The sequence below is a fragment of the Macadamia integrifolia genome, chromosome 4 (genome assembly GCF_013358625.1).
Source record: "Macadamia integrifolia cultivar HAES 741 chromosome 4, SCU_Mint_v3, whole genome shotgun sequence".
Classification (NCBI taxonomy): domain Eukaryota; kingdom Viridiplantae; phylum Streptophyta; class Magnoliopsida; order Proteales; family Proteaceae; genus Macadamia; species Macadamia integrifolia.
Window position 1 is genome coordinate 6199867 of NC_056560.1, and position 11161 is coordinate 6211027.

The following is an 11161-nucleotide window of genomic DNA, read 5'->3' on the forward strand; positions in this document are numbered from 1 at the left end:
AAAAAAAAAAAAAAAGGGATGAATGGGGAGGCATCAAAGCATTAGTTCAGAATTTGAATGAAATGGAGGATCACTATAAGAAAAGAATCCCTGATGACGTGAGGCCAACCAAGATATCCTAAAACATATTTATTTTGATGAAGCTAGGAACATTTATTTCCCCACCAGGATTAGAGTACATTCATTTTGACCTGGTGGCTAATAAATATTTTACCTTTAAAAAAAAAAAAAAAAATGCTAACAATTTCAGAGTACAGAAGACTTCCAAATCTACCCCTTTTATTTAAAACAGAGGAAGAAAAAGTTCATGCTGGACTTGAAAACTTGACTTTGGATATAGAGATGCAATCCAATATATAAACTGAATAACCGAATCACCATACTTTGCAAAGCATTATCTTAAAATTCATGAACCATTTTGTCGCAATTCATGCATTGTGGATTTGAGCTCGTTAAAGAAGTTGATCTTTTTCAACAATCGATTGATTGAGGGACCCTAGCCGGTGAAGGAGATACGTACGGGAATGGGTTTTCAGCATGAACAGGTTCAAAAGAATTCGCATTTCAGTATTTCACAAAACAGAGGGGGGAGAAAGAGAGAAACCAGATAATCCTAACAGAATTGGGGAAGAACCCTTTGACTGAAAAGTTAGGAAACGAAGTGTAAGTGAGATATTATGTCCAGCACTCAGGCCTCCACGGTGTAAGATATCATTATGTAATTGAAAGATGAAACCAACAATTTAAAAGAGAGAGCCGCTAAGGGTTTACTTACCCAAAACAGAAGAGAACAGAGCGAGTACAGAGGCGAGTAACCCACATGAGCCTACCCCTCCACCTGGGCATGGGCTTCTCCCTATCCTTCCAACCATGTAGAGCACATATAGTGACGACGTATCCCACCGCAAGAGAGAGCCCAAATAAGATAAGCCTCACAACCGCAATCGGAATACAAACCAAAATCTTCACCCATTCATATAGCCCTTCGATGTTAGGCGTATTGTTCCGAAATGGATCAATCGTTGATGGCGAAGGCACTGACAAACTTCCTGCACCGATGAAATCGAAGGGATTCTGATCCTCAAGACTCACCAAATGGTCTCCGTGACCGCCATGGTTGTTGTTCCGATAATTGGAGAAGCTTTGAATGGTAGGTCGATCGGAACCATCTATGTCCACGATCACTTCGGCCTCGTCGGATACGTCTCTGAAGCGTTCCGAGCCCAGAAGAGGAGCTCTCAGGCAATCCGCCGCCATCAATGCCAAGATTTCCACTTTTCAGCAGAAGGAAAGGACCGAGAAGGGAGAAGGTAGAAGGGAGAAGGAGGCCCGAATGAAATGAAGTGCATGTGTTTGGTCAGAACTCTGGGAGCGGGAGATAAAGAGTGAAGCGGTGCGTGGAGAGATCTAATTGGGTAAGTGGAATTATTAATTAATATATAAATAGTAGTAATAATAACCGGGTACCGGTTTAGTTGGGGATCCCAGACGTTGGATCGCCAATGTGATAAAGCAGTGTGAACTCTCCATTTCGTGGGGTTTCTTAATTAATAAAAAATAAATACATGTGAAATCACGTGAGTCGCATAGGGCAGCGTGGCTGTAGTTCTCAACTTCCACTTGTCCGTCCGTATTTATTTATTTATTTATTATTTTTTTAAATCTATTATTACTGTGTAACACTTGGCCTATATCTATTTAAAGTTCCCTTACCTAGATTTTTATATAACCTTTTTTTCACTGCTCTTTTAAATACTTAGATTATCCTTCATTTCCACTTGTAATCTATTAAACATTTGTTAAATTAATTAATTTAAAAATTGATTGGTTCAAATTGATTGAGAATGAAAATCAATACTTTACATGGGTCCCATTCATCTATTAGAGGATGATGAGTTCCCATAAATTTAAATCTATTTTCACTGTGAAAGGATTAAGTGGTTTGTAGCGGTATTGATTGAAAACAATATGGATTCAATACTTTTATCAGTCTTTCTAATCTCTAAAACCATGTGTCGCACTCCTAACGAAAAATGTGACATTAAATTCAATACCAATCCGAATTAGTATCGATTGAGATTGATACCAATCCAACATCAATAAAAAAAAAAAATAGATTACTAAACTCATGATGATGGATGAGACAAAAAAAAAAATAATAATAATAACCTTGATGAAGGATGGAAAAAAAAAACTAATAAATAAAAAATATCTTTAAGTGACTCAATACTAATGCATTTAAAAGAAAAAAATAAAAAATAGAAAAATAATGATACAAGAGCCAAGGAAAAGTTTGAGTTTCAGCCAACAAGGCAATATTTAACCAAGTAATAATAAAACAACAAAGCAATATTTAACCAAGTAATAATTAAAGGACAAAACATATTGGTTGTTTTCTCAGATTAGTAAAAGCATGTTTTGAATCAAAAATTTTAAAAACAGTTTAATAGGTTACAAGTAAAAAGGAGGGTAATCTGGGTATTTAAAAAAAAAGAGGGGAGAAAGAGATGTAAAATTCTAAAAGCAGGGGAATATCAGGAAAAAAAAAATGTAAAAGGTAGAGGAATTTTCATAAATATAGGCCAAGTGCAAGGGAGTGATAGTAAATTCCCCCCCCCCCCTTTTTTTTTAGTAAAATGTTGTCTCTGTCCTTGACTCCTTGCCAATACCAGCATTTTCAATGTCCTGGTAGTGTGGCAACATTGTCTCTCTGTATGTTTTATATTTAAAATTTTTTACATTTTTTTTTTTTCATTTTAACCTTGGTTCACATTGATTTACCGATATGGGATTGACAAAAAATCAGTGCCAGTCTTTGTGGATATTGATAGATTGATTGATCTAATACCGATTCCTGAATACATGCTTAGTAGAGGGGATGAATATACATGAGAGTTGCGTGTATTTGAATCTCTCAAGCATAGTTTTGTTGTTAAGAAATGAATAGAGAAAGAGGGGGAAAAAATAGAAGATATATATATATATATATATATATAAATGGTAGTCATAACCTTATAATAGATACGATAAATTACTGCGATATTCTGAGTTCTCGGAGCAATATTGTATCCAGATGTTTTTAGGAATATGACAGTGTCATCAAGAATATTAGGATCTATTAAGGACATGCTAAGATTTGGTCGACTCTGAAAATAGATCGGTCCTTCACAGAGACTGGTTTCGACTAGATCCATTATAGATTCATTAAAATTTAACATTTGGGCATCTCTTACAATAGCCAAAATCGTGCTATTTAACCCTAGCAATGTTAAGAGTTTCAAAGCAACTTGCACCAATCCAATGGGGATAACTGGAATAAAGTTTGTTGCTATGAAAGGAGAGTTATTAACAACCTTTAAGGTTGAGGCAGATGATGGAGATTTTGATGAAATAGGAGTGGGATGTTCTTAAAGTTGCCTAGAGGATGTTGAGGCAACATTTTTGGTGCGAAAGGTAGGGACGACGGCCTTTTGCTTGGAGCCCTGCAAAAATTCTCGAGTTAAAAACTTAGGTAGACTGTTAGTATCACCTTTAATGAATTCAATGCTAAAATAAAAAAACATAAAGTAACGACTGCCATCGAGCAAAGATCTGTTTTGAAGCTAGATTTTTGACATCTTTCTCAAGGACATCTTTAGCCGCTTTGCAGTCTACATGAACAAAAAAATGCTGATTAAGAAGATCACTTTCAAATTTGGTTATACACAAAACGAGTGAAAGAATCTCTTTTTTTATTGTTGAATATTTTTGTTGAGTGGGATTCCAAGTACCAAAAGTAAAGCATACTAAAACTTCCTTTGGAAGGTTAAGACATTTTTGATTCAAGATACCACCATATCCGAATTTGGATGCATCGGTCTCAACAATCTTAAAACAATCTGGTCCTGCTAAATTTAAGCACGGAAGTTCTTTAGCTTTAAGCTTGATTTTGCGAACAGAATCAGTATGTAAAGTTGTCCATGATTCAGGCTGCTATTTAAGCCTATTAAACAAAGGTTTGGAGTCATTTGCTAAATCCTTATAGAATTCAGCAATATAGTTTAGGCTACCAAGAAACTTTTGAAGTAGAGTCTTATCTGTTATTTCATCAGAAAATTTACCTGCAAACTGAATAGCTCATTCTATGAGAATTATTGATCCAAATGAGATGTAATGTCCCAAGAATCGAACTTTAGTTTGGAATAAACTGATTTTCTTTGCATAAACAACAAGTCCTGTTTGACAAATAACAGAAAAGAAAAGATTTAAATGTTTCCAATGTTGAGAAATGTCCTGTGTATATAAGGACATCATCAATATACACAATTATAAAATGTGAATATTGATTAAAGATCTGATTCATAATATGTTGAAATTTAGAGGGAGCATTTTAAACCAAAAGGCATAACATTCCATTCGTATTGGCCGAATAGGACAACAAAGGCTGTCTTATATCTATCGTTCTTTGCTATCTGAATTTTCAAGTATCCTGACTTCATATCAAACTTTGAAAATACGCTAGAGGCGTATAATCTGTTAAGAATATACCTCTTATTAGGGATAGGATACCGGATATATTTAAGAACCTTATTTAAGAGTTTGTAGTTTATGACAAGTCTGGGTGCACCTCGTTCAATTTCAGCATTATTGTTTATATAAAATGCAGTGCAGCTCTAGAGAGATTTGCTAGGCCTAATAAGGCCTTTAGCCAGGAGTTCAGAAATCTTCTGTTAACATGTTTCCCTTAAATGATCAGGCATTTGGGCTGCCCGAGCTTTAGTGGGAATTTGGTTTTTGAAAAAGTTATCTTCGTATGGAAAAGTAATAATATGTGTTTTCCTATACCAAAATGCAGTAGGGATGTCTGAACAGACTTCTTTTATAAGTTAAGCTTGAAAGGTTTTAACTCGAACTTGAAAGATAGGGTCATCAATTTTCTGTTGTATGCTCTTCTGTTGGATTTCAGATGACAAAGAGCATATGAATTTCTCTTTGGACTGAATTTGAGTCCAAATTTCATTCACCGTATGAGTCTTTGGGGGTTTGATGAAATGAAAGTTAATAGGATGATTATTAATCACTGAGTGAAGACCAACTGTATCAATTTATAAGGGATACAACTGAGAGAGATATGGAGTTCCTATAAGTACGAATTGAGAGTCATTTTACCATAATAAAAGGAGTTTTCAGGAAGTGCCCATTATTACAAATAGAAGCAGAAGGGAGCTTACACTCAACCTGCATTCTAAATTTGTCAGCTGTAACTAATTTCTGAGTAGTCTTCTCAAAGTATTGCGAAGGTACAAGACCTTCGTTAATAATTAATGTCAGCGCCTGAATCTATTAAGACGATGGTTTTTAGGTTAAACTCTCGACTTACGACAATGTCAATCATAACATGCCATCGATGAGTTTTAACCTGTTGAATAGTGAGGACTTGAGCATCATCCAAAGAAACTGCAGCAGGAGTTGCAAAAGTACTAGCTATTATATTTTGAGTTGTTAGTAGATCCTTGAATAAAGCTTCTTCTTCAGTCATGCTCAATCAATTGCTATTCATTATAAAGTTCAAGAGTCTAAATTCTCTGTTTAAGTCTCTTTACTTCATTTTTAACCTCATTGAGATCGTTACAGAGTTCCTGGATAGTAGCTTCACGGGTTTGAGAGGTAGCTCTAACACAATTGATTATAATTTAAAAACTGTAATCTTGAACCGCGGGGTTTATTAGAAGGAACATGGCTAGGTCTAGTACTGTTCTTTACTAAGGTGATATACTCATGTAAGAGTTGAGCCTTAGTTATAGGATCAGTGACTTGGTCAATGGTTTTGAGAAGAAATGACTCTTCGGTTGAAAGAATCATTAAACCATTTTATTTGAGCATAGCCTGATAAGGGTCTCAACTACAATGGGGAGTCTGAGATTTAGACCAGGAAGAATCATTGTCGAATTCTAGTTGAGCAATATCTTTGTCTGAGTCAGGCTCTATGTTAGACTCATAGTCGGACAAGCTATATAGCAATACCTTTTCAAGATTTTGCTTATAAGAATCGTCAATTTTGAGGGCATTAATTCTAGCCTTCGTGCGACAGTTATTCTTATAGTGTCATACTTTTCCACATTTATAACAAATAGGAGGTTTATTAGTAGGAAAAGTGTTTTGAAGACGAGATTTTGAAAAACGTTTCTTAAAGAAACGCTTAGGCTTGGATTTATAATGTTTGACCTGATATTTAGGCTTGGAAAACTTAGAGAGTTTTCTATGGGTTCTCTTGGATCCTAGAAGACGAACCTTTTCGAATCCAAATTGTCCACAGAAATCTCCAAGTTGGCGAAATTCAGCTTGTCTCTCTTTAGACAATTGTTTTTTGAGCTTAAGGTCTGTACATAGTTGAAGACCTTCATTGCATATCTCAGTAGCTAATTCCCCGTAAATGTATTGTTTGAAGGGAATAGTGCCGTTGTGCTTTGCCTTTAGTCTATACCTTACCTTTTGAGCAAACAAAGGGAGTAGACCAGAGATGAATTTCTCTTTCCAGATGGAATTGTTACAATCATTTATAGAAAAGACTTTGGCAAAAAAGACGTCTCTATACCATCTATAATTAGATAATATAGGACAACGAAGATTCATAAGTTGTTTTCTTGTTCGATTAGCTAGAATTTTAGCTGGTCCAACAAAATGAATAATTATGGTGTAAACTAATGTACTATATATATTTACATAAATCAATCAAATCGAGAAAGTACATCTCATGGTTTAAATACAAGGGCATATGATTAGGGAAGGGAAAATGTGAGAATGTCATGTACATCATTTTCTTTAAAATAAAATTGGAAAGGTGATCTGAAAATTCTAATGGTTGAATATATTCTTTCATGTACTAACACGCACCATCTCGATTAAGGATGTTAATCTGTTCGATTTAGGTGTATACAGTTCGGTTCGATTTGGTTCACATTTATTTGGCTGAAACCAAAATCGAACCATTTACTAAACGGTTGCAATTTCTGAAACTTGAACCGTTTAGTAAATGATTTCAGTTTGATGGTTTTTAAAGGGTGTCCGTTTCACGGTTTTGATCGTGGTTTAATCCATATGATTCCTAAACGGTTAGTAATCGGTTTGCTAGTTTATTCACATACTTACTGAAATTTGCTTTTGTTGATAAACGCTTCAATAATGAGGAATTGAACAAGCAATGATTTAATTACATAACTACATAATATGAATAAATTATTGAATAGACTGTTGTACAGTCTCTATGGTCCATAATTCTTTCCTAAATTAACCCATCATGTTTTGTTAAAACAACCAAACAACTAAACAAAAGCAAAAATGATGTGGAGAAAGTGAAATGCAAACAAATCTATTAATAAACACAACTTATCATTAGTGTTATAAAGTTAAAGAGCTTGAGGCACTGAAAACACCTTAGTTAACCCTTTATTATATTAAATCCTTGATCTCGATAGGCTAATCTAGGGGTGTCAAACCCTAAATCAAAACGGTAAAATCGACCGGACCAAACTGAATCGAAGCTTTATTGGATCGGTTTTAGTTTGGAATATTGCAACCCCAAAACCAAACCGAACCACACCGAAAATTGGATGAACCCAAAGCCAAATCGAAATTGGCTCAAAACTCTGACCAAAACAGAAAATAGTCCAAAATTCATTTAAAAAAAATAGATTTTGCATAGTTGTGTAGATGTTTGTATGGAAAGTCGAATCCTAACCGGACCAAAAACCAAAACCAACTTGATTACAAACCAATATAAGCAACTGAAGACAAACCGAAACCAAACCGCATCGAAACTGAAACTAGAATTTTCTCATTGGTCTGGTTTCGGTTTCAACATTGCCACACCGAAATCGATTCAACCCAGACTAAAATCGAGTTTGACCGACCCGTTGACACCCCTAGGCTAATCACATGCAACCTATTGAAAGTCTATTTTTTTTTAGAGAGAGAGAGAGGCACATTGCCCCGTGTGTGGTATACTAGTGGGCAGCACCAATGGGGGCACCGGTCGAGGCATCATTCAGGATGGGGAGGGGAGTTATTTCTTTTCTTTTATTTTTTTTAATTTGAGGGTGGGGGGGAAGTCATTTCAAAGAGGGAAGAGAGAGTGAGTGAGGGAGAGAGTTAGCTTAAGGTACATTTTTTTTTTTAATTTTTTTGAGAGAAGAATTTCCTAAAAGCAATGTCACTTTGCACTAGTGCAGAGACTAATGGAGCACGAACAAAAGTATCACAAATGTTATATGAACTTCAAACCACCCCCCCCCCCACCCCAACCCCCCACCCCCCACCCCCCACCACAAAATGGTAGACACAGCTTGTAGACCTTAAAATTTTCGAAAGCAATTGGAGGATTAGAATTATTCGGGACACTACATGAAAAATTAGTAATTCTTTTCTATTTTCTTCCTTCCAGTATGTGTTTAGACCCATAATCTATTCTGATAATGAATTGACCCAATCGAAAAGGTCATGGTGAACTATTTTGGAAGAATTAAACTCCAGTAACAACTCAGATGGGTATTGGTGAGCAGAGGGTGGAAAAGAGATATTTAAGAGCAAGAAATTTCTGATACGCAGAGGTCCACTGTGACTAACCTTCGTCGATTTCCATATATGGTCTAGGAAGTTTTACTCTTTTAAGGGCAGCAGGTGGGGTGGCAATTGATGAAGTTGGGCTTAGCATAACATATATGGGCTTTATCCTAGACTGGACTTGGCCTGGACATCAGGCCTTATACCTAGGCCTGGGCCTGCCCTTACTATTTGTCTGGTTGAGCCCGGGACCTGATGGATGCCATCCCCATGCGGTAACGTTGGATTTTAAAACTAATAATAGCTTGCTTGGTTTATATATACTTTATGGGAGGGCCAGGCCCACATCTCTAAGGTCTACGAGGTTTGGACTCTGGACCAGTCTTGGACCAAAATTAAAGGCCCATACATGTTTCAACATAGGTTGGGCTGCCTGTTGCAATTATTATTGCAATAGAGCCAGGGGTGGCAAGCCAGGCCTCATGCTAGTCCTGGGCCTGGATCTGCCTAACCATTGGGTTAATATTTGGGCCCAAACGAACCCATATATATGTAAACCAAGAAGGTTATGAACATATTTTATAACCAATAAGGTTTCAAGGACTTAAGGCTTCGTTTGGTTGCAATGGGAATTTAAAGGGAAAGGAAGTGTAAGTTTTGTACTTTAAAAAGAAAAGTTTATAATCATTACGACATTATTCCATGTGATTGTATAAACTACTTAGTATTTTTAACCATTTTTAGTAATAATATATTTTACATGTAATTTTTATTTTACATATTATAGCAAAGGGTTTTGAATGCATAATAAAGTGAAATTTTATAACAAAATATGGAATGATTTGAAGTTAATATTAAATTCACATGGGTGGTGATTACATATATTTTTTTTTTAAGTATGAAAATATCACTTCCCTTCCCTTTATTTCCCCCTACAACCAAACACAGCCTAAGAGATTCTTTAAAATAATTATGCACTTCCACCGCTTGTATCAATATTTTGATTCCCCCTTGAAAATTCTTCAACACGACCCATTACTAGTATGATTCGACAGCTCCATGAGACAAAAAGTTCCAAGTACAGGGCCTTTTCCATAATTCATTATTGGCAAAAGGACTCCTAAATAGCCCACCTAGGAAGGAATTCCCATATGGTCTATCCATTTTGTGCCACATGGATAGATGATACAACTATTCCAACCCTTGGAGAGAGGAATAAAATATAATCTGCCATTAGCCATGGTAAGGTTGCTCTATCGCGAACTCTAGTGGTCGTGGGTTTGAATTGAAAAATAGTCTCTCTGCAAAATAGGGGTAAGACTGCATACATTGTGATCTTTCCTAAACCCCACAGTAGTGGAAGCCTCATGCACTGGGTACACCCTTTTTAGCTAATGTCACACTTCATATTTACATTCAATCAAGGACCACACCGATGACGAGAAACAAAATTGTTTCATACATTAAAGGATACAAAAGTCATTTCATGCAAGGAGGAGAGAGAGAAGAGTGGATGCTAACGCACCCTCTGCAATTGACTCAAAGAACCTTTCCCTAACTTAATAACCCACACATCCCTTATGTTCATTATGGTGAGAGTTGGACTTGGGTCTGCATCTTTTAGCACATATTTAAAGTCCACAAGGATAGCATAACCTTCATCATCGAGGGTTATTATTTATGTAAAATGATTGTTGTGCTACCCTTGTATAGATTTTCTTATACACTTCTCACATAATATGTAGTAGGACACATACTGATTTATCTCTTTTTTTAATCATATGGATGATACAATGTTCCAACTCATTGATTTAGCTTGTAGATTTCTTCTTACACTGCCCTTGTAGGAAACCATCCCCAATCTAAACCATTGTTCAATACTTTCTCAAAACTCAATGATGACCTGTCCTTATTTTTTTTTATCTAATTATATAGTATATTAATCCAAGAGAGGGTTCTCCACGCTACCAATGTGGGCATATCCCATGCCATATTAATGGTGGTTCAAGCCATACTATCATCCACATTGGTTCCACATAGTTAGGGAAGGAGAAAGAAAATAATATAATGTATTGAAGAACAAGAGAACCTTGCCGGCTTGGCATAGGAAAAACCAGATTAGTGGGTCAATGAAAACCACTCGAAAAAATATTCAACACACATTAGTGGGGTAGCACAGTCTTTTGCAAATAGGGGTCCTCTGTTTCGTGATAGGGTGTGTAGCAAGTATCCAACGACCAGAAATACCTTGGGCTGCGTGCCTGGGCGCTTCTGATCGTTGGATGTACGTTATATGCCCTGTCGCACGACAAAGGAGCCCAATCCTTCTTTTTGCACCCTACAAAGTCTGGGTGTTTCCTGCACCAAACTAACAGGGTTCTTTTTCCGTATTAAAATGTTATTGGGAAGACATAAGGTTGCATGAGAAACTTTTTTCTGTTGATATTATGATGAGAAGTCATGGGAAAAGGATGCCCAGGACACGACTGTGTAGATTTCATTCCATCTACTCTTACATTTCATGACATGGACCCAACATTATCTTTCTACATTAAATATCTATTTTTTTCTTGGTAAAGACATTAAATATTATTTTCTTACCCATATCGTATGCGTTAACCAA

General features: G+C 36.1%; 1 protein-coding gene across 1 annotated transcript in view; it reads right to left on the reverse strand.

The window, feature by feature from the left end:
* Positions 1-1365, reverse strand: part of LOC122075830 (lysophospholipid acyltransferase LPEAT2) — a gene marked incomplete in the record, with an annotated part of 13081 nt that extends 11716 nt beyond the window's left edge. The window contains 1 exon segment of the mRNA XM_042640998.1: positions 776-1365. Within this exon segment, the coding sequence (XP_042496932.1) occupies positions 776-1257 (482 nt within the window).
* Positions 1366-11161: the final 9796 nt, after the last annotated feature.